At 40.4% G+C, this 24992-nt stretch overlaps 1 protein-coding gene across 1 annotated transcript in view; it reads right to left on the bottom strand.

Annotated features, from left to right (window-relative positions):
* LOC117505142 (receptor-type tyrosine-protein phosphatase delta-like) overlaps positions 1-24992 on the bottom strand; it is a 167329-nt gene that overhangs the window by 117157 nt on the left and 25180 nt on the right. Inside the window, 2 exon segments of the mRNA XM_034164697.1 lie at positions 4889-5027; positions 9650-9795. Coding sequence (XP_034020588.1) covers positions 4889-5027; positions 9650-9795 — 285 coding nt within the window.

Raw genomic sequence — 24992 nt, 5'->3', positions numbered from 1 at the left:
GTCGCACTTTCTTGTTTATCTCTTTTAGTCTTACAACATATTAACAGCAGGAAATATGTTTTAGCAGGTCATGGGGTGGGAAGAATGAACTTAAATATTCAGCTGAATTTTGATATGTGGTGAACCAGCACTTCAGTGTTTGTTTATTTTTAAAAAGGAGGCTTTTTGGTCCGCTAATATATAATACATCGCTGATGTGCCCATGTGAAAGTTGTTCTTACAGTCGACTGGCTCGACATTGCCGTGTCAGCTCAGTCCTCACTCCTTCACGTTTGTGCGTTGTGTGCAGCTGTATTGTCAACCTTGAATTTTTGAGGTATTAACTATTAAAGATGAAGCTTAAATTATATTTGAGTTTAACCTATGGAAATCTTTGATAAACTGTCAAACATACATTACTTTTATCTTCATATATATATATACATATATATATATATATATATATATATATATATATATATATATATATATCTTATGTATATATATATATATCTTATGTATATGTTAGATTACATAGAACTTTATTAATCCCTTGGGAAGACTCCCTCAGAGAAATTTAAGTTTCAGCACACAGAGTATCAAAAGTAGAAGTAAGAAACAATTTGCAATATATAAATACCAGAAATACTGTCTTACTGGCTACTCTCCTTCCTGTCCTCTGTCTTCCTGTTACTCCTCCTCCCCCTCATTCAGGTGGAGGATGAGTAACTATAACATAGTGACAAATAGTCAAGCAGCAAAAATATGAATTAATTTTTAAAAAATGATGGGTGAGTATGGGAAGGAGTGTTTGCCAACAGATATGCCTATATTTTGGAGACGTCAGTGATATAAGACCTCCAATAAGATTTCCCCAATCGGAATCCTGTAGCCAAACAGGTACACCAAAGTGGAGTCATCCCACATGGATACATCCCAGTTCAACATGTATCCAAATTTCACATTTATAGTCAGGCTTACTATGTTTTGGGATTAGCTTTCATTGGAATTTTGTTAAAAAAAAACTGCATATTTTTGAATATTACATACAGCCACGCAAAAAAAGAAAAAAGATGATTCCAGGTTCTTGGCAACCACCTTGACAGCCATCTTGGATTTGTGAAGCTGGTGAGTTTTGCAATATCGTTGTTTCTCAATGACAGAGGATCTTGATTCCAGTGGCTAAATACACATTTTCAGGGCAAAGGAATCCAGGGGTGCTAAATGCAATCCAAGATGACCACCCATATTGGTGACTTTGTCCATGCACATTTTTGTATTAAGTGCCATTGGATTCCTTGAAAATGGAAAAATCCATTTGTTAATTGGCAATTAATCCATCTACTTTCCAAAAAAAAAAAGAAAAAAAAAAAGCATTTTTTGTGTAATTTCAAGGGAATTCCACAATGAATATTGGATGCTTCCAGAAGTGTAACCCACTAACATCAAGATAAATTTGCCTTTTGGCTGAAAGCAGCAATTGCAAGTATATGAATATATAATAACATAAATAAACTAAGTATATACAGTAAATATCTTGCAAGCTTATTCATGACTACAACTTGACCTTGTGTTCAGTTTTTAAGGGAAACTGTCTTTCACTTAAAACTTCAACAATTACCTGTATGCCATATTTTAAAGACCTTGTTGGAACAGGGCAGATTTTGTAATCTATAAAATAATATAGAGGTTTAAAGCCATATGTTGGAGAAAAGTCTGAAGGTGTTTTTTTTTATTGTTCCTCTTTGACAGCATAAATCTGCAGTCATGAAACGATGATTTTGTTGCAGTGAACAAATATTTAGTTGCATATTGACCACAATACAGTGCTAAAGTATACAATTTCCTTATTTGATGACAAAAGATGAGTTGAAAGAATATTTTTGAATCAAAATATTGCCTGTTTGCAAGTCTTTTGTCACCAAACAGTATGTCATTAGAAAACTAGGAGAGGTGATGGTCTAGTGGTTAAGTGTTGGGCTTGAGACCAGAGGATCCTTGGTTCAAATCCCAGCCTGACGTGAAAATCATTAAGCGCCCTTGGGCAAGGTCCTTAATCCCCTAGTTGCTCCCGGTGTGGAGTGAGCGCCTTGTATGAATGTGAAGCATTATTGTAAAGCACTTTGAGCGTCTGATGCAGATGGAAAAGCACTGTATAAATGCAGTCCATGTTTTTTAAACATGTCCCTCTCAGATGAATCTGTCTGGACTGAAACCTGAGAATAACACACAGGCCACCGCAGTCTAGCACTGCCACCAGGACTGCAAGGTGGGCACACACCCACCTGACCTGACCTGAGCACCTGACCTCAAATTGGGCAAATCACAGAGACCAACCAGCTGGCAATAAGAAGAAGGCATAGAAGAAGAAACATGCATATGACCATCTGTGATACCATGCACTGCAAAAACTACCCCTCTCACAATAAGCCAAATAATCCTAAATCTAGCCAAATTGTTTTGTATTAAGCAAAAGAAATTCTCAAAACTAGCAAACATTTTCCCAAAATAGGACATTTTTTTCTTATGTAGAAAATGCTTGACAAGATTATTTTTCTATTTAGACAAAAAATAAGTCAAATTTCCTTTAAACAAGTCTTTTTTACTTTCTTAGATATCAGTTTTTGCAGGGTGAATGGCAGATCAAACACAGTTTTTTGTATCTCCCTGTCTTTTTTTTTTTTTTTTTTTTTTTTGTCTGTTGAGCTGGTTCTATTCCTGGTCACACCACATGTGTCCTTGGACAAAACATTCAGTCTACATGGTCTCTCATGTGCTTCATGGTCTAGTATCTCTGGATAAACTGGACTTGGTCCTTCTACTCAACAGTGAGTCAGACCACCGCTGTGCCCCCCTTTTAGAATATTTTCCGGGTTTGCACCATCAGATATCATTATAGACATGGACATAGTTACACTCCTGATTGTGCCACAACAAGTGGCAGCAAAAATGTGATGAAAAGAGATTTTACTGAAATGAAATATTCCTCTTGCAAACATTTTGAGTTTGTGTGCATGCTTGGGTTGCAATACCTGGACAGGCAGCACGCGATTTTATTTGCACCAATGCAAAAAATAGAGCTTTTTTCTCTCTTTACTCATTTCCCCCTTGGTAAGCTCCCACTCACCTTCAATATATTGATGGGAACGGAGAGCAAAATGGAAATGGCAATAAACATGCTAATGCTGGGCCGCGGAGCCGCGAAGAGCGGCTTCAGCCCATCCCTCAACCATCTGTTGGTGTCAGCGTGAGCGTGCCGGGGGAAAAGCACAGAGACGGAAAGTGAAAGAGAGAGAAAATGTGCACGTAGACACACATTGGGTTTGTTTGGCATGTGAACGTGCCACCTTTTGCTTTCAGTCGGGCCTCTGGAGATGGCGCGGAGGGCCCTTTGTTGGCTCACTGGTGAGATAAGAAGCGAGGAGGAGGGGGAGGGCTTCAGTGAGTCGCAGAGCCAGTTGTATTTTTTTCGCTCTCTCTGTAGGATGGAGGCGCCCCTTCTCAAAAGGTAATCATTTGCCATGTTGTGCAATTCTAGCACATAATGGTGCACACATCATTTTTGCAGTCCAAGGCTTTTTTTCCCCTCACTATAAAATGTTATTTTCTGCATTTGCAGCTACACATGTAGTGTTTTGGAGAAATATTATGTCTCCCCCCCCCCCCATTCTTAAAACTGGAGACTGCCACATTGTCCCTTTGGAATGGAAAGTCGGTTTGCCCATAATCCAAGAAAGTGCAAATATGGGACGCAATGGCTTCATCCTGCTTGCCTCCTAACAAACTGGCTTATAAAGTGCACACCTGGCAACCTGCCTGAAAACTATAGAAAGGAGCTCGAGCTGTTCAACTCTGAGCAAAAACCACATCAAACGCTGCTTCGGCTTCAAGGTTTTGCGCCGACTGTGCACAATCAGAGGTTTCATTCCATAGTCACTATGACTACCCCGTTTGAAGAAGTTTGAACACGATTGAAGCCAGTAAGACTACGAATACCTGGAAGTCGCCATGAACTATCAACGATTTTGAGAAATGGAATGACATTTTTTTGGAACGATTAAAAATTGGATTCCAGTTTCAAATCTGGTGCCAATGATGACCCGAACTACTACGTATAACAAGTTTGTTCAAGATTGACAAAGTTGGAACTATGATGCTTCACAACAACGCCTTGATTTGCTTTCAGGATTAAACGGGAAGAAATGGTGCTCTGTGGAATCGCCCCATCATCAAGATAAAATTTTGCTAAGTTCTTAAGATAAAAGCGATGCCGTCAAAACCAGCTTGATATTTGCCGTCCGACACTCAGTGTCATTGCGCTGCAGGTTACAGTGGCTGACCTCTTCTGGCTCCAGTTTATTTCCAGGAATTCTGGGGACCAACAGTCATGGACCATTGGTGGGGGGAGGGGGGGGGGGATATATCTTTTAATTGCATGGCGATATTCCACTTTATTTTTTTACATGCTCAGTCCATTAGCAAAGCGAAAGTGTGAAGATGAAAAATGACTGATTTGAAAATTATTGCTGAGCTTTTCCATTAAATCACCACAGGCAAGGATCGGATGGCGATTTGCATAATTTAAGTGGCATCTTAATTATTGTGTCAGGAATCTGTATGCAAATGACTTAAGTCACTTAAAAATGTAAACATACTTGGCTACACGGCTAATGGGCTAAATCTTATCAAGTCACGATGTGCAACGCGAGTGCAACCAGGGTCACTAATTGGGCGTGACTGCATGGAGCAAATGTGAGAAATGAAGAATAACTGGACAGGACAGATGTTAAAGTGAGGAAATGGAATCTTACCTCGGTTAGCTGGAGTAAGTCGTGGGGAAGGGGAGCGGGGTGTGGTTGGGGGAGCATGTTAGTGGTGCATTTCTGGGAGGAGGGGGAGGACGTACCACGTAAAACAGTGAGTCTGGTGGTCGCGCTCGTCTCTCCAACACTGTTGGAGGCGACACACTCGTATATGGCTTCGTCTCGGGGCGTGCGCAATGGCTGAATTCTGAGCACTGAGCCAGAGCCGTCGTCGAACTCAATCACCTGCAGGTGCGAGAGACAAGATATGTTAAAGGAGATTTTTTGTTCACAATGGGTGAGGGACCTTCTGCAGAACAAACAAACAAACAAAAGAAAAAGACACTTAGCTAAGAACACTGATGGTGATTGACACAATGTGCTTCCTCTGACAAAAAAAAAAAACAGCTTCCTACATTAAACGCAACACTAGTGGGACATTCTTTAAATATACTGAGCAAAACTTCCAACATGATGTTCATAATAAGGCCAGATTTGCAATATATAGATTTTTTTTTTAGTGTACTTTGAGAACTTTTACTTTTATGACTACTGCACAAACCCAAGTCAAAATTCCCAAGTCAACTTTTAATTAATTTCCAGACAAATCCTGCTCCTAGTTTACAACACTTTACATTAAAGCTGTACGGCCTTTGGGTTTTTAAGATTTAATTCCATAAAAATACTTCTTTGGCACCACGATAATTTTATTTGTTAGCCTTTAAATGGGGTATTCTTAATATGACAATGCGAATATGATCAACATTCGCGTTGTCCAGAAAAAAATAATAAATTGTTCCCCTGAAGGGGCAAATTTCTGAAGAACAGACAGCCTTGAACTACTGACAGTAGTGACCCATACAGTCTATGAGAGAGATGTCGTAGATCATGTGGGGACTTCCCGCGACTTGCGCAAGGGATGCTGGGAAGCATGCCGGCTGCTGTCTCGAATAAAATAACTCAACATGGCGGAAAATGCTCTGAAATGGTTAATTTCTGCATAAATGTAATGCATTTCACATATATTTTGTAAAAGTTTGCAAGAAATAAACACTTTGAAATCTAAAAGCGCTATTTTTGAAACCAGATAACACCTCTCAAGGGATTTACAAGACATCTTACGGATGCTAGCGCACATACTCCATGTACGCGCAACACACGACATGAAAGGTAATTTCAAAACTTTTTATGCGCACATAAGCCTCCTTCTGCAGATGGCATTAAAAGAAAAATAAAATATTGGTTTTGGAATTTCCCCCCACGCAAATATGTTCTCTTCACTGAAATGAGCTGTAATTTTGCAACATGTTTCAAAAATAAACTGACATTATAATGCCTCCATTGAAAATTCATGGAAGCCTCGGGCCACAAGCAAACCAAGCCCACATTGCTTCAATTTTGCAAGACAACCTCACCAATTTAGAATAAGCTGAAGTGGGTCTTGCTCTTCTTTTATTTTATTTTCATTTTTTCTTTTCTTGTGTATTCATACTTCAGCTGAAATTTAGATGAGGCCAAAAGAGTAACTTTGGCATCTCATTGGTGGTTCTTTTATTCAATTGAGACCCCAACCTGCCATATACAGGGAAATTAACATGCACGTTGTGCTGCTACCCCTTGTGGCAGTCAGTGTTGCTGCACCATTTAGCAAAAGATACAGTTTGGCTGTCCACACACAGAAAAGTGTCTAGCGGTTTCACATTTATGCACTGTGGTGGGCGTTTTTTGTTTGTTTTCTGAAAAGTGCCAGTTAAGGGAGTGGAACAACAACGGATTAGTATGTATAGAAGTCTAAAACAGAGCGATAATTACCTGTTTTCCTTTAAAAACAGATTTGTCAGAAAGTCCACTCTCACATCATTCCATAATATCCTCACGGTTTGTTACTGGAATTGTGCTGTTGACTCCGACGTGAGGAGAATTAAGTTTCCAGCACCAATTGTATTTTGGTTGTGGTTCATGAACCAAAGCCTACTTGACTTGATTTTCTTTCTCTTTTTGCTCTGTATGCACCACTCTGCATTTAATCATTAGTGATTGATCTCTGCTCCCCTCCACAGCATGTCTTTTTCCTGGTTCTTTCCCTCAGCCCCAACCAGTCCCAGCAGAAGACTGCCCCTCCCTGAGCCTGGTTCTGCTGGAGGTTTCTTCCTGTTAAAAGGGAGTTTTTCCTTCCCACTGTCGCCAAGTGCTTGCTCACAGGGGGTCGTTTTGACCATTGGGGTTTTTACGTAATTATTGTATGGCCTTGCCTTACAATATAAAGCGCCTTGGGGCAACTGTTTGTTGTGATTTGGCGCTATATAAATAAAATTGATTGATTGATTGATTGACTAGGGAGGGGTGTTATTTCAGCATATTTGGAAATCTATAAATGTTTGCATGGAATATGGAAATATACATGGAATAAACCATAGCAGGATAAATTTTGGGTTATTTGGTTCCAAAGACCCATATGGGCGGAGCCAGTGAGGATGTCAGGTTCAAAACTCGCCCAAAATATAGACGAAAATGTCATCTTGAGAACCGCTGCACCTAGAGACTTGAAATTTGGCTCCAAATGTTGCTTGACCCCAAGTTTATATTCAACTTCTATACTAACAATAAGCCTATCTGGTGTTTTTTTTTTTTAAAGAGTAATTGACAAAAAAAAAAAGAAAACTAATTTCAGTACATATGTTACGATCAATTGTAACAAACAAAATCTATGTAGTTTTTATTTCAGGAACATCAGTTGAGTATAATCATCACATGTAAAGAATGACATGGCCACAATGAACTAATTATAAGCAACAGAGTGGTTTTCAATGCCAACAGCACATATACGAAACACGCATTACTTGAAATTTTCAAACGCTCCATCCATATGGGTTTTTGGAACCAAATGACCCAAAAATTATACTGTTATGGTTTATTCCATGTATATTTCCATATTCCATGCAAACATTTATAGATTTCAAACATTTTTGAAATAGCACCCCTCCCTAACTTGACTATGCCTTGGTGCAAGTGGCCTGTTTAAAGTATGTGGTTATGAAGACTGATTTCTGAAGCCTTGGATTTGAAATCCACATTGCCAAGTCATAATTCAATATCTAAACATAGCATGTATTGGGGGAAAAAAACAGAATTTCTGTAAGTTTTGTTCAGTATATATGAAATATAAATAAAACTATCATGATATAATTGTTATATATTGTTTGTGCTTAGCCTAGTATATAACAAAAATATGTAGTAGAGCATGTATGATTTTTTTTTTCCTTCTATGTATGTTGTTGGAATGTACAAAGTCTTATACTATATGTTAGTGGAGACTGTATATGCATCAGTGAACTAAGACGGATGTATGGTTTCACTTTGTGCATTAACTTGGAAATTAACCAATGTGGCTGACTAACTTTAAGAATGGGTTATTGTAAGCACCGTCATTTTTGCTCCAATTTCGTATTGTGCAGAATTTTAATTTTTTCCATCTGAACATGTCCCACTCTTAAAGTTAACATTCCATCTCTTTTAAAAAAAAGCATCACACTAATCGTGTCAATGGGACAGAAACAAGCACAAACAGTTAAAGGTGGCTTGATCAACAATTACGGACAATTGTACCATGAGGTGACATAGTGGTACAAAAGACAGGACCGACTGTATTGGATGGACGACACATAAAATGCTCACAAACAAGGCGTTTGTTGTTGTTTATACGGCTATTTTTGCATGCTACATGTTGTATACTCACTGCCTTTAGAAAGCCCTGTGTCTTAACTCAATCTCTTTTAAGCATAGAAGTAGATTTCAATAAAGACCAGCCTGAGATCTCTGTTTCACAATCGCGCACACACACAGACACACACGCACAGGCCTCTGAACATTTGTGTTAGTTAACAATACACTTCAACATTTCTTTGGCCAAGCCGGAGTGAAGATGGGGTTCAACCTGGTTAGCAGGTGATAGCATGAAATGGATCATATCCCCCCTTTTTTTTAAAAAAAAGTCAAACAGAAGAAAGGATTTGACAAGACTACTTTAAAAAAAAAGGAAATGGGTTTTTGTTAGAAGATGAGGCAGTGGGGCGTGACTGAATGAGCACGGAATGGCGGCAGCCAGCAAGCCCTGCGAGGCAAACAAGGGAATGAGAACTAGCGTGTTAGCATTCAACACGACGAGTGATGCAAACACGATGAACTCTGATAAGATTAGATTTCTGCGGGCGTGAGATCCAGAGAAGAGGTCTCCGAGCTCCGCTGAGCCACGGCCGCCGCTGCGCGGTGAGCAAATATGGCAGCCGGAGCAGAAAGTGGGAACAAGAAGAAGAAGGAAAAACAAAATAGGTGACACAGTGATTGTCCTGAGGATTGACACAGAAATTAATAGAAATCTTATCAGTGTTCTGAGATGAGTTATTTCTCACAGGGACTGAGCCCGAATGCAGGTTTAGCCAAAGCGTGGAGGGCAGGTCATGCATTTAGATAAAGATGCCACAAAGCAAAAGGAGAATTTTCATGCTTTCACTTAGCGTTAGGCTGGCAAATGTGGCACAATGCTAATGTTGGTATCTGGGTCACACCACATTCTTTTTCTTTATATATAGTATATACATATATATCCCCACCTCTACCCAGTTGGTCTTCTCTTGCTTTTGTTTGATTAAAGATCTGTCTCCAGATCTTTTGTTGACTTTCTCATGAAAACTCAAGCGTACTTTAAAAAGCCTAGCCAGCGTGATTGCTTCAAGGTTGCTAATGCGTGGTGGCAAGTGGAGGCGAAAATGGTTTGGCGCAATGGATGGTGGGTGCGCCCAGCCAAAAAGCGGTGCTGAAGCATTCGCATTTTTGTCGAGCATTTTACATCAGAACAATAGACCTAATACCTCAAATCTCTGGTTGCTGACTTTCTTCCCCTTCTTGTTCCACACAATCTTCGGGCGTGGATCTCCCGTCGCTTGGCAGATGAAGGATGCCACGCCGCCTTGCACTCCTGTTTGGTCATTGGGGGTTCTTAAAAACTTTGGTGGTGCTGAAAGACAAGAACAACATTTAAATGTTAATAAATGTTGGTGAGCATGCCTTGCAGATGGAGCAATGACTCCTCTTGTTCAACCACAAGGAACAGGGTTCTAGATTTCAGGATGAGGCGAGGAGAAGATTTTTTTCAAAATGGAAACTTTTGTTTCCATAAACAGAAGCTCAGTGGCTGAGATCAGGAGAGGAAAAATAAGATGTCTTACTCCGAGACATGATGAAGTGTTTCATATGAGCCCTAAATGTTTTTTGCAACTTAAATATTTTGATGGATTTTTCATCTGAAGGATATTAAAGATGGACTGCAAGCAACTGCTAACTAGTGTTAGCATACATGGTGAACGGTCCATCCGTCGTCAAACACACCATTTGAATCCACCCCTGGAAATCCAAATTGAATTTTTGTTTTTAATTATTAATTGTTGAAATCCTGGCATCACAACTTCCTGGAGGGACTGAGCAACCCTCCAGTCACATGATATGTCTAACCTAGAGACCACAGGGACTTTGGAATTTATTCCCCAAGAAAAACAAAATAGTGCATGAAAATACACACACACAGTCAACAACCTTGGCAGAGATACTTTGAGATCATCAGCAATGGATAATTTACAGAATATGTACACTGACATGGTTTATCTGGAAAAAGACTGGAAATTAAACTGCATTTTGCTAGAAGGCACATGGGAGCCTCAACCTGAGATTTTATCCCTTTCCTTGAAACAGTTTTTCCTCAGACAAAAGGTGCACGATGCACAGACTTTCCAGTCACAGCCACAGACAGCTACGACCTACTTCAGAGTTGTCTGGGTGTCTTGGTGGCTTCCCTCACTTGTCTTATTCCTGCATAGTTACTCCGTTTTTGAGAACAGTCTACTTGACGTATTTACCATAGAGCACCATACTTTTTGTCTTTTTTTATTACTGGAGTTTTTTCATTATTAATTAATGTCATGTTGCAGATATTTGTTTTCACTGCGACATTGTTTGAGAAATTTGAATACAAAGAAAACTGAATTTTTTTTTGTGTGTGTAATAAATCTGTAAAAGCCCAAGGGTGCCCAAATACTTTCATGTCACTGTGTTGCAAACTGTTCCAGGGAAATAGAAGCGAGGCGCTGATTGATGGTTGTGGAAGCGGGGAGGGGGGGGACCCTACTAATCATCATGGGTTATTTTGTAAGCTCGCCTCACCTCAGCAGCAGGCATTACAGCAGAATAACAAATGCGGATGTGCCTCACACAAAAGTGACGTGCACCTGATGCGGTCCTTGCAGTGCTCTGCTCGGTGATTGGAGCATTCCGTTGCTCCTAATTGGTCCCTGAATTCAACATGGCAAGTGAAGTGTAAAGACACTGTGGGCAGAAATGCTAAAAGCGCAGAGGAGTGTAGATGGAGGAACAGTGTCTGCTTTGTCCACACACAGCGTGGACGCTCCCGAACACACGCAGTTCCGCGGCACCCCACAATAGCATTTGTTCACGACCAGGTGTCCGCGACGGTAACATCAGTTAATGGAAATGCAAATTAGTCCCCAGTATAATCTCGGCTTTGTCAGCCACAGCAGCAATGAAGTCCAGTTTTGTTGTTTCCCACCCTCAAAAACAAACTCGTACGTGCAAACCGAAGTGACCGAAGAAAAGATCCAACGCTAAAGGCGTCACCCTGCAAAATCAAACTCCCTCCCGAGCAGCGGCAGCGACAGTGCAGTGGGCAAGGCAGAACTTCACCTGCGTGACTGGTGCAGAGGTGAGATAAGATGCGTTCTCAGCAATCAGAAAGGTGCATAAACAGGAGAGACGCTGGACTTCCACCGTGGCAGCTATGCAGTCATATTTTTCTGAATCTCGCATTTGTGGACTGAACAAATCCGACAGGTACGCAGTGGCATTGGCACTTTTTAATTTGAGCATTTGCGCCTCATCTCTTTGACTTGGGTGGGGCGTGGCACACAGCCAAGAGGGGGCTGATGGGTAATTGATATGCTACAGCGGCGGTTTTCGCTGCGGGACCATTCATTACGGCTCGGTGCGTCTCCTGTGCAGCGGCTGTGATAGACTGCTACGACATGTACGGGTGATCAGTGCTGGAGGTGAGGGGAAGGAGGCGGGGGAGCGCCATCGCACAATGGGGAGTGATTGAGGCGTGACATGAAGGTAATGGTGTTTTCACAGACATGGCCGCTGATACCGCCATCATACCCCCATTTTAGGCCCGCTGCTGACAAACATCCATTTTGGCCGACTCCTCGTATGGCTTCAGGTAGATGGAGGCAGGATGAAACCTCGATTTGCAGCCAACAATGCGCTGACTCGCGCCTCTTTAACAGTGACTAAAAGGATAGTTTTTGAACAAACACCTTCAGCGCCACGTGGAACCCTATTTTTACAGTAACCACACAGGTAAATTAACTATGTATGTACTTGATTTTCCGTTCACGCGACTGTTATCCTTACGACAAAAGCAGAATGCTTCACGAGGCTTTTTTTTTTTTTTCTTTTAATCACACATTCAGTGACCTCACTGGGTTGGCGAGGCCACACAAACAATATGACCAGTTTCTGAAGCACAAATGAAAGAGCTGAACTGCTGAACTGCCATCCTTGAGTACCTCCTCTTAGCTAAGTGGGTACATTTACAATCTATAAACAGTCACATAATGAGGTGGATAGGCACAGACATGGAGTTGTCCCCGGCACAACAAATACCTGCTCACAGTTTTACCGTATAATTCAAGCTGAGCACAACCCCTGCATTAGCACTTGACATGAACAAAAAGCATTTTAATCTGGAACATGTAGAAATATTTTTGTGAGTTGATGTCCTTTTAAAGTTTATTTTTCCATATCAGTCAGTGAGCAGGTAGTACAGTTAGATAAGAATTTCGGCTGCCAGTATTTTGACACTTGTTCAATCTCCAGTCATGCTATCTGTCTGTGTCATTGGGCAAGACACTTCATCGCCATTGTCCCAGTCCACCCTGCTGTAAATGGGTGCAGAGGAAAAAAAGCCTCTATTGGACTGACAGCTCGTTTAAGGGGAGTTGTAGACTTTATTCCACTTTATGCTATGGAATCCAGCAATAAGCACTGGCACCAATGGGACTCCAGGCCTGTATAGGACTTAGTTTTTGGGGGGCTGGTTTTGAAATTAAAGAAAGGCCAACCTCTAAATGAACAAACCTTTTTATAAGGACAAGTTGACCAGAATCGGCATCATGTATAGTATCCTATAGTATGCTAGCAGAGTTACTTTAGATAGATACCAATACACATTACATCATAGCTTCTGTTTCTATAATAAAATACCAGATTTATAGCTTAGCCTACTAGTCTACATACTAAATTACCTATACTACAATCTTCTCCTATGTTAATATTTAGGTTTTAATACCTACTCCTGTATATTATATAGTACCATATTTATTGTATATGTTGTTTATAACCCTTAATATGTAAATATAACTTATATACGAGGTCTGTCAATAAAGTAACGGTCCTTTTTATTTTTTTCAAAAACTATATGGATTTCATTCATATGTTTTTACGTCAGACATGCTTGAACCCTCGTGCGCATGCGTGAGTTTTTCCACGCCTGTCGGTGACGTCATTCGCCTGTGAGCACTCCTTGTGGGAGGAGTCATCCAGCCCCTCGTCGGAATTCCTTTGTCTGAGAAGTTGCTGAGAGACTGGCGCTTTGTTTGATCAAATTTTTTTCTAAACCTGTGAGACACATCGAAGTGGACACGGTTCGAAAAATTAAGCTGGTTTTCAGTGAAAATTTTAACGGCTGATGAGAGATTTTGAGGTGAGACTGTCGGTTTAAGGACTTTTCACAGTGCGAGACGTCGTGCAGCGCTCTCAGGCGGCGTCATCAGCCTGTTCAAGCTGAAAACCTCCACATTTCAGGCTCTATTGATCCAGGACGTCGTGAGAGAACAGAGAAGTTTCAGAAAAAGTCGGTTTCAGCATTTTATCCGGATATTCCACTGTTAAAGGAGATTTTTTAATGAAAGATGTGCGGACGGGTCCGCACGTCGGGACGCAGCCGCCGCGACGCTCCGCCACAGGAAAAACACCTCTGTTGAAAGCCTTAAGGACAAGTTGGAACATGTCCTGCCTGTTAAACAATTTCTCATATACTCACTCCACTGAAAGCCATCAAAAGCCGCCTGGATTTTACAAATGGTTATCAACACGGAGGTGTTTTTCCTGTGCCGCCGCACCGCGTCGGCTGCGTCCCGACGCGCGGACCCGTCCGCACGTCTTTCATTAAAAAAATCTCCTTTAACAGTGGAATATCCGGATAAAATGCTGAAACTGACTTCTTCTGAAACTTCTCTGTTCTCTCACGACGTCCTGGATCAATAGAGCCTGAAATGTGGAGGTTTTCAGCTTGAACAGGCTGATGACGCCGCCTGAGAGCGCTGAGCGACGTCTCGCTCCGTGGGAAGTCCTTAAAGCGACAGAATCACCTCAAAATCTCTCATCAGCTGTTAAAATTTTCACTGAAAACCAGCTTAATTTTTCGAACCGTGTCCACTTCGATGTGTCTCACAGGTTTAGAAAAAATTTTGATCAAACAAAGCGCCAGTCTCTCAGCAACTTCTCAGACAAAGGAATTCCGACGAGGGGCTGGATGACTCCTCCCACAAGGAGTGCTCACAGGCGAATGACGTCACCGACAGGCGTGGAAAAACTCACGCATGCGCACGAGGGTTCAAGCATGTCTGACGTAAAAACATATGAATGAAATCCATATAGTTTTTGAAAAAAATAAAAAGGACCGTTACTTTATTGACAGACCTCGTATATGATTCCTTATCTTTCTTATGTCTTATTATTTATTATTATATATACTTTTTTCTTGAGCCACTTGGGTGGGTAGGGAGAGTTCCCATGGGATAAAAAAGCTTTTCAAACTACCATCCCTGGTTCTCAAGACCAGGCACCTAAGTGGTTCTACTCTACTCTTTTCAACTCTTCTATTTTACTCTTCCTTTTTAGATATTTAGATATTCCTTAGTATACTAGCAAAGTTCCACCTTAGAAATCGAATATAATATATGATATACCTTACTGAATATTCATGTGCTTTGAAGTTGTTCCACTTTATATTGTAAAATGACAAAATACTGTTAAGTGTGGCAATTTGTAAATTAATCATGACTTTCAGAAGTAATGCATTTGCTTCATTGGCGACAAATATAAAAAGTTGATGTCTGGAACCACTGATACATTGGTTGTTTCAGTGAACACGAGCAACAAGCCTGAGATTTGAACCTTCAACTTTAGCAGAGTTAGTTCATAAAACTACTCCTGGGCTTGTTTTTCATGCCATGCCTTCTTTTTTTCCGGTCTCCCATGAGATCATGGAATGTCTATCACAAGCTCACTAGTTTGAGGGATGTTCCTTTACCTTTTCTCCTCGAGGGTATTTTTTTCTTTTCCTGATATTACTCAATGCCCCTAGCTACAAAAGGAAGAAAACTTCATAGCTTCTATTTGCACAGCTCCCCCCCCCCCCCCCCCCCAGGGGTCAATGCCATAATACTGTGGCAACTAAAGTGTAAGCCTTCCCTGTTCTTAAGAACACCCATACCTGCAGGGCTGAGGGGGCAGTCAGGTTCATGACTGCAACTGCATGCAGTTGTTAACAGATGGCCATGAATGCAAAGTGATTTTTAGCAGCGTGGATATGGACAAACAGAACTGTGTCAAATTTACAGCTGTCAATGGCACCATATACTGTCCCGCCTACAGTGAGGCAAATAAGTATTTGATCCACTGTCGATTTTGCAAGTTCGCCCATCTACAATGTTTTGAGAGTTCATAGGTACACTTCAACTGTGAGAGGCAGAATCTAAGAAAAAATCAGAAAGTCATTGTATGACTTTTAAATAATTAATTTGCTTTTTATGGCATGAAATAACTATTTGATACAAACGAAAGTTTGATCTGCCAAACCATTAAAGAGCACGAATCAAAGGTGGCAGGGAGGTGGGGGGAATGATAGAGGAACATTAATAAACAGACTTTCTGTTGGAAACTCTATTCGGTGGAGACACCAGTCCAAGACGGCTCAGTTTTCACAATTATACTGACTGACATATTCAATTTCATTTGCATGAAAGGGCCCATTTCCTCTGTGAATTTTTAACGTGCAGGGTGAGGTGGGGTTGTGGCGGGCGATAATTAATCCTAACACATTGGGTGGCAGTCTGCAAATACCCGGCTTCATTTTGGACGAAAGGAGCATTTGAAGACGCCATTAACCTCATTAGACATTCTTAAGCCGTAGCATAATGGTTCCGTTATATTGATGAATTGTCACTCGCGAGTGGCACAAAATTCCTGGGAGAAGCCTAAAAGTGATGTATGTGCTTTGTGTCGAGCACATTTTTGACTCCAAGTGCTCTGAAAGTTTCATCAATATAGCCATCGTGGCACGGGGATTCAGTTGTGTGCGTGCGCTTTATGAAGCGACACGGATTAATTAACTATTATTCTGCATTTTGGAATGTCTGACCCGATGCCAATAGGAAGAAAAAACAAGATAAGTACACACAAATGATGCAGAAATGTGTTTAAAAAATAAGAGGGAAGATAAACCTCCCATGCTAATCAATTGAACAAACCCAAGCATAAACTGTTTTCTAGTGGCGCCGCATGACTCTCTATCTGCAGCGTTACGATAAAATATTTCTCTTTTGTCATGCCAAGGAAGCAAACTCCACATTGTATGTGCCCACAAAGGGTGTATAAGCAGAAAGAAAGAAAAATAATTGGAGCTTAATGAGAAATGTTGGCTGATTTGCATTGGATGCTCATCAGTAATCTTGCTTTAAATGGAAACTGAAATTCTTATTGCAGTTAGCGAATACTTGAAAAGGGATATGGGCCCAGAATGATTGTTAATTACCAGATCAGGAATCATACATTAATTCACTGCAGAGGTTTTAATGCAGTGCAATGATGGGAACCCACTCTTCCATCAACATTGTGCTGCATGCTCACACATAATGAAGTTCATAATACCAGTCTTCTCCCCCACTTTCCAACTGCTTTAAATGTGCTGCCTCAGCAAAATTCTTGTCATTACATACAGTGCATCCAGAAAGAATTCGCAGCGCTTCACTTTTTCAACATTTTGTGTTACAGCCTTATTCCAAAATGGATAAAATTAAATTTTTACTCAGAATTATACCCCATAATTACTATGTGCAAAAACACCTTTGGGTTTTTTTAAATAGATATTTGCAAATTTATTAAAAATAAAAATAAAAACAATTAAGAAATCATATATAAGAATTCACAGCCTTTGCCATGAAGCTCAAAATTGAACTAAAGTGCATCCTGTTTCTAGTGATCATCCTTGAGATGTTTCTACAGCTGAACTGGAGTCCACTTGGGATAAATTCAGTTGACTGGACATGATATGGAAAGTCACACACCTGTCTGCATATAAGGTCCCACAGTTGATGATGCATGTCAGAGCACAAACCAAGCATGAAGTCAAAGGAATTGTCCGTAGACCCACGAGACATGATTGTCTTGAAGCACCAGTGTGAGAAAGGGTACTGGAAGATTTCTGGTCCAAATAAACACAGTGGCCTCCATCATCCGTAAATGAAAGAAGTTCAGATCCACCAGGACTCTAAAGTGAGCGATTGGGGGAGAAGGGCCTTAATCAGGGAGATGACCAAGAACCCAAGGGTGACTCTGTCAGAGCTCAAGCATTCGTCTGTAGAGAGAGGAGAACCTTCCAGAAGGACAACCATCTCTGCAGCAATCCACCAATTTGGTCTGTATTATAGAGTGGCCAGACAGTGATGATGCCTATCTTTTTCACACATTAAGAAGGAAAGAAAGAGTATGATTTCTCTCTCAGACATAACAAGAATCCTTATTCATCTATAGCTGATATAACCACATGGACAAGGAAATACTTTGGGGAACCTTTGGCAAGCACTACAATAACACGTTACTTTTATGAATGCCACTTCAATCATTAATGTGTAAACCAAGAAGCCTTATGTTGATTTCTCTGGGCTAAGTGGCATCCGGGATGGATCATCACACACTGCCTTTCAGTCGTGTGATAATGAGATGCATGATGCTCCGTAGGCACGTGCCTATTAATATACTGTACAAAAGCTGAGATTTGTCCCAGCGAAATCTTGAAACAAATGACAAATGTTACAAAAATAATTTTAACACCAGTGTGTGTATGCATTTCTGCTGAGTGGAACTGCATCTGCAGAGTACATTTGCAAAAAGAATGTGTGCTACTTTTCCACATCAGATTCTCCAACAAAAGGACTGAGTACAACACCCTGAAGGTACACAAGGACAATCTACCAACACACACTCCCTCACATGGGTGTTAGAATATTCCAGTTAGATGGAGGGAACACGACAAATGGGAGGACGGCATTAATAAATACAAAAAACATTTCAGAAGAAGTCCATTAAATAAACATAAAGGGCTATTTACGTCTCAACGGTGAGCTTTGTCGCTCAGAAAAACTGTCTAGTCCAGTTATTGCTGTGGATTCATAAAAGCAGAACACTTTCAGCTGTGGAACAATTTCTAAATATTTTAACCGTGTGGTGTCTACTGTGTAATATTGCAAGGGTTAGGCAACATGTCCCCTAACCTCTGCCCCAAATAAAAGGAAGAGCCATTTCAGTAGCTCGACCATTATGTCGCCCGGATACTAACAGTTAATTACCAACGTCAGTGTTTATGGGTGAAGGTTCACTTAACACACACACACACACACACACACACACACACACACACACACACACATATATATATATGTATATATATATATATATATATATATAATTTTAAAAATAAATTCCCAAAGTAATTTTCTTTAAAATGCATGTATGAGATACCATACAAATGTAGCACACAAAATGCAGTGTGTGAATATGAATTGATGGTGAGTCGATCCTCTCCACCTTCTCAACACAAAACCAGTAAATGCTATTTTGGAACTCACCAAATTAAAAGACACATAATGTGGATGTACTCATCCAAATATGGTCACCCCTGATTGACCAGATTAACTAAAAAGGCTTGTTTGCCTATTTAATATACCAAAGACATGTCTGGCACCTGTTGGATGGTTAGTGGATACTGGATTGATGATGGATTAGGAGCAGGTGCGGTTGTCACCAAGGTCAGCCTCTTTCCTAACAAAAATGCATGAAATCAGAGAGGTAAACAATTTTCTGATTGTTTCACAGCACTTGTGTTGGTCACCTCATATAACATGGTCACTCCTCTACACAACCCAGCAGAAAGGATTTTATACAAACATAATGAAGAAAGAATTTAAGAGAGTGAGGGAGATGGTCAAGCTAGGTATGTAGTGACCGGCACTGATGAAACTGTTTCCAGAGAGAAATATACGACAAACCTTTATCAAAACTACACAAATAATTAGTATTAACATAGCCCGTATAAACCTTTCCAAAGCTAATATCTGGTTACCACTCAGGCCAAGCCTTTTTGTTGACACACCTCCAAATTGTCAAACCCCCTCTATCAAGCATCACCGGATGCGCCCCCCCTCCATGGAGTCGCCACTGCTCCTTCTCATTCTCTGCCACACATAAGGAATACCATTGTCTCCTGTGGGAAACATTAATACATTAATGAAGGAGGGAAATCCAGTATGTCCCTTAATAAAATGACCCACTCAAACAGAAGGCTTTGTTTAAACGCCATCCAATGCCTTAAAATCTGGAACCTAATCTTTGCTATGGCAAATCAATTACATGAAAGCCAGCGCCTCCCTCTGTCGTACAACCCATACAGAAGGAAACAAACAAATACCAAACTGCACGACACCACACACCCATGGTGGGTTAGGGTGCAACTGAAGGAATGAGACCTGGGGAGTTCTGAACATCTGGATGCAAAGTAATAGCAGCTTTTAACTATCAGAGGGAAGAAAAAACTATGAACAAAACATATGAAATTTGTGTTTGTTTTCCTGTTTATCCTTTGAATTCTGGAGGGAAAAAAGGGAGAACACAGATAAGTAATTCTAATTGTGCAGGCTTCCTCTGTTTGGTAGTCCAGTGCAGTCTATTTGCAAAAAGTTAATTATCTGATAGGATAGGCAGTGGCAGCCACTAACACAGAAAGCTATTCGTTCACTCTGTTATCCACAGGGCAATGGAACGATTCATTAAATGGCAGTGCTGCTGCAAAATGGCCAACAGTTATCACACCGGGGCTACACCGACTTGAAAAGACATTTTAATAATGACCAAATAAAAAAATAAAAAGACCCCACCCACACCCTAAAGTCTAAATGTTCTTTGGCCACGTCAGTTTACGGAACAAGATTGTGCATCGTTCTCATGCCCCTGCTGCACGTGCAGCACACGTTCTACAATGTGAGATTGATGAGAAAATATCACAATGACAGGATGAACAGATGGCAATCTTCCATGCTGCAGGCTTTTGGCTGTACGTAGCAGGGGAGGAAAAAAAAGATACAGATGAAAGGAGAAAGTAGGAACGAAATTCAAATAATATTTTGACTGGTTCTCTTGAGGAGAGAACTGTACTGATCTGAAGGCAGTCATATTACATTATCCATAAACTTCACGTAAGTCATGGAATCATATTTCATCTGCATGGAAGCAGGCGTGGATTACGCAGCAAATCATTCCACGGTTTCAACATTGTATATGCAAACAGGCTCTTATTTTAAGGATAATTCGTGCCAACCTCGGAAGTGACTGTCCAGTGGTGTTTTTTTTCAGGCGCTAACAGGCCTGCTAACAATCCCACCTAATGGCTAGCTTCCCATCAGCAGCTCAGATGTCTTACAAAGGGTTTAACAGTTCCACAAACCGTCACCTTCATAAAGCTTGGATTAAGTTCTCCTGTTTAAAGCCAGTCATTATGTTCTGACACTTTACAGCTAAATGTGGTTCGGGTTTCATCTGAAAGTCACATACAGTTTTGCCTGAAAATGTAGAGAATCCCATTATTAAACTTTTTCACTAAAGTTTGGGGTGAAACTGCCGCTTTTTGGGGTTTCATGTTCATAGATAAATCTTTACTAAGAATTGCCTTGAAAATGCAACCCATGGTTCACGTTAGTCTGTGGTATTCCACATATTAGATGAGCGTTGGAAAATGCACTCATGCTAACTAGAGTTTACGCAAACTGTTAGTATTAGACTTGGCTAATGCAGTTAATGCCAACACTGATCAATGGACCATATTAAAGAAAACATTTAAAACTAAAGCGTCATGTGTATGCTAATGCTAACCATGGTTAGCATTTTCTTTAACCCCCTGGAGTCGTGTGATGTGTCTCCGCATCAAAGTCACATGGCTGAATTAAGTGGACTCACCATCCAATACTCCACAGGCTGATTCTCCGTTTGAATGTGTGTTGACAATGCAGACTTCAAATTGTTTACAAGTTCATAAAATCTGTTGATAGGCTGAGTATAACTTGAGTTATGATTAATAATTTTCACAATGTTTTTCCCTGAATATTATGGTCATTTTTGGTACGCATATTTGCAGAAAGGCACAGCAAACGGGAGTCTAATTTCCTGGTTGAGCTCTGTCTCACTCCGTCTCATTGTTGGAAAAAACACATGGTCTAAACCAGTCCAAATCACCAACCCCACTTGGGTTGACCACGAATTTGCGTGGGTTGTCGTTGAGGACATTCTGGTCAAAACGCCACCAAAGGCAGACCAAAGTACCAACACTGCCTCCAGGAGGACAACAGGAGGAGTGACACTCCTGTGGGTGATGCTTGTGTCCAATCTCTCTTGTATTTGAGAGGAATTGTTTTTGTGTGACACAAATCATTTGTGTGGCATCTTATTGTTTTGGAAATAGTTGTACCAAAAAAACCCCACCTGAAGCATTTCCTGCATTTTAATGTAAATAGTTGTATATAACTTTGTTGGTTGCTACATTTATACATATGTTTTTGAAATTTACAATTTATATTTGCATTCTAAATTATGAAAATAGTTTGTTAAACATGTTTGTGGTTTTCACAGGGAAAAAAAAAGCAATTCTTTTTCTGTTCGGATTTTATGTTTTTGTGTGAATTTAGGTTCATTGTGTTTATACAGAGTGTGTGTGTGTTACTCAACAAAAATATAAATGCAACACTTTTGGTTTTGCTCCCATTTTGTATGAGATGAACTCAAAGATCTAAAATGTTTTCCACATACACAATATCACCATTTCCCTCAAATATTGTTCACAAACCAGTCTAAATCTGTGATAGTGAGCACTTCTCCTTTGCTGAGATAATCCATCCCACCTCACAGGTGTGCCATACCAAGATGCTGATTAGACACCATGATTAGTGCACAGGTGTGCCTTAGACTGCCCACAATAAAAGGCCACTGTGAAAGGTGCAGTTTTATCACACAGCACAATGCCACAGATGTCGCAAGATTTGAGGGAGTGTGCAATTGGCATGCTGACAGCAGGAATGTCAACCAGAGCTGTTGCTCGTGTATTGAATGTTCATTTCTCTACCATAAGCTGTCTCCAAAGGCGTTTCAGAGAATTTGGCAGTACGTCCAACCAGCCTCACAACCGCAGACCACGTGTAACCACACCAGCCCAGGACCTCCACATCCAGCATGTTCACCTCCAAGATTGTCTGAGACCAGCCACTCGGACAGCTGCTGAAACAATCGGTTTGCATAACCAAAGAATTTCTGCACAAACTGTCAGAAACCGTCTCAGGGAAGCTCATCTGCATGCTTGTTGTCCTCATCGGGGTCTCGACCTGACTCCAGTTCGTCGTCGTAACCAACCTGAGTGGGCAAATGCTCACATTTGCTGGCGTTTGGCACATTGGAGAGGTGTTCTCTTCACGGATGATGCAAAGGAGATGTGTTGCACTGCATGAGGCAAATGGTGGTCACACCAGATACTGACTGGTATCCCCCCCCAATAAAACAAAACTGCACCTTTCAGAGTGGCCTTTTATTGTGGGCAGTCTAAGGCACACCTGTGCACTAATCATGGTGTCTAATCAGAATCTTGATATGGCACACCTGTGAGGTGGGATGGATTATCTCAGCAAAGGAGAAGTGCTCACTATCACAGATTTCGACTGGTTTGTGAACAATATTTGAGGGAAATGGTGATATTGTGTATGTGGAAAAAGTTTTAGATCTTTGAGTTCATCTCATACAAAATGGGAGCAAAACCAAAAGTGTTGCGTTTATATTTTTGTTGAGTATATATATAAACCTGTAAAATCACACAGGTGAGGTTCTGCTGAAAAAATGACACCAAACAAGGCAACGTAAACAGTTTTTTTTTTAAGGTAAATTATGAAGGTAAAGGCAAAAGTAGTCAAAACGACCAATTATACCCTGGACTCCAGAGGGCTAATACAAATGTCAAATATATCATATCGGTATCATCTGGTATATGAAGCAGTACACTCAATATGTAGAAATGTGTGAATTCCTGGACAAAAATATTTGTCCTAAAAGTATCACAGCTCTGTTCCTGCACATGCAGAAAACTGAAACTTTGCTAGCAGCTAAAGTTTGGCCTGAAATGGCTCCTTATTCAATTCTGTGACATATGTCACAAAAGAGATTTCAGCTTTGACATCCTGATTTGTTGCACTTTTCCCTCTATGCAAATAAAACCTTTTTGCTATCTTCAAATGGCCAAATGGCTATCACCAACGCTTAGCCTGGTCCAGCTAGGAAAGCCCATATCTAATAGGGCAGCAAATGCTGATAAACGTAGCAAATTTTGAATTTAATCAGTGTTCGTAAAAAGTTGGAACACAGTTTGAAAACAGTTTTAAAGGTTGCAAACAATATTTTTTGTCGCAAAGAAATTTTTCAATACGTTTGAAATTTCATAGTGAATTTATTTTTCCAAAAACAGTTTAAAAGCTTTTCCTCTTCCTTTCTTAATTTCCCCCCTTTTTTCCTTCTCTTCTGCAGAAGGATAGATGTAGCAGCCGCCAGAGAAAACAGCTATTCTTCACGGGCAGCAGAAATTTGCAACGTTCATCAGCATTTGCCGCTCCGTGAGATACAGGCTTGATTCTCGCCAACAATCACAACATTTGTCACCATTTGATAAGATTGGCATAACCAGTCACATGGTTATGTTAGCAGTAGCATATGCTGCTAACCGGAGCTGATGCTAACTGTTAGCACTAGTCTGCGGTGGACTTGTAGAGCAGCTAATGCTAGCACTTTCTTGTGGGCTGTGAAGGGTCACTTTGGCTCTTTAGGGGCTTCGTGAGATTGAGGCAGCCTGTGTGATACCCGCAGGCAAAGTGTGGTTACAAGGCAAACTGTTGAGTTGAAAAATTGCACCAGCCACCACCAAGACAGTCGGAGTTTAGCAAGCTGCAGCGTCGTTCCATTTAACGCAACAGGCAATGAAACCAGGTTTCTTCCAGAACTAATAATGGTGTCTGTTTCGGTATTGTCATCTCTTTGTTTGAGATATTTTATTCTCCATACTTTAATATCCATTTTGCTGACCTATGCATAGCTAGTACAAATGTGTTAAATATTATTATTGTTATTATTATTATTTAAATATGAAATTCTCTCTGTGTCTTTTCAAATTGTGCTCTGTAACCCAAAACCTGTTATTGGAATGAAAAATATGCAAAAGGAGGTATCACAAAGAGTCACTCAAGAGCCAAAGTGACCTTTCACAGCCCACTAATTTTATGTAGCAGCAAAGGGAGGGCATGGCATAAAAAGTGAGAAAATAAAACGCATTTAATTGAGACATTTCTGAGGTGAAACTTCACCTTTTGCGCTTTGATGCCAGCTCTTACTGGGATCTGCGAGATGAAAGTTGCACATCTTGTCAAATAAATGTCGTATTTATTCTGTCAGCAACAACGATGATTCAAAATCACACCTTCTAGGAAATAATAATATTTATATTATTGAATGCTGGAACTTCAGATTTATACATTTGAATGAAAAATATCACAGTGCTGACTTCTAAAGGTTGCTGTTTTCTTGATGAATGTGCCTTACGAAAGAGGAATATGTAAATCTTAGTGTATACAGTATGGTGTCAGGTTTTCTCTCTGAAAAATACCTTTTATATGCTTTGAAATATTAAACAAGTGTGGTAGCCATATGTTACAATTTGCAACATCAATTTGT

The sequence above is a fragment of the Thalassophryne amazonica genome, chromosome 23, assembly GCF_902500255.1.
Source record: "Thalassophryne amazonica chromosome 23, fThaAma1.1, whole genome shotgun sequence".
In the NCBI taxonomy this organism is placed as follows: Eukaryota; Metazoa; Chordata; class Actinopteri; order Batrachoidiformes; family Batrachoididae; genus Thalassophryne; species Thalassophryne amazonica.
This window is presented reverse-complemented; position numbering and strand designations above follow the sequence as displayed.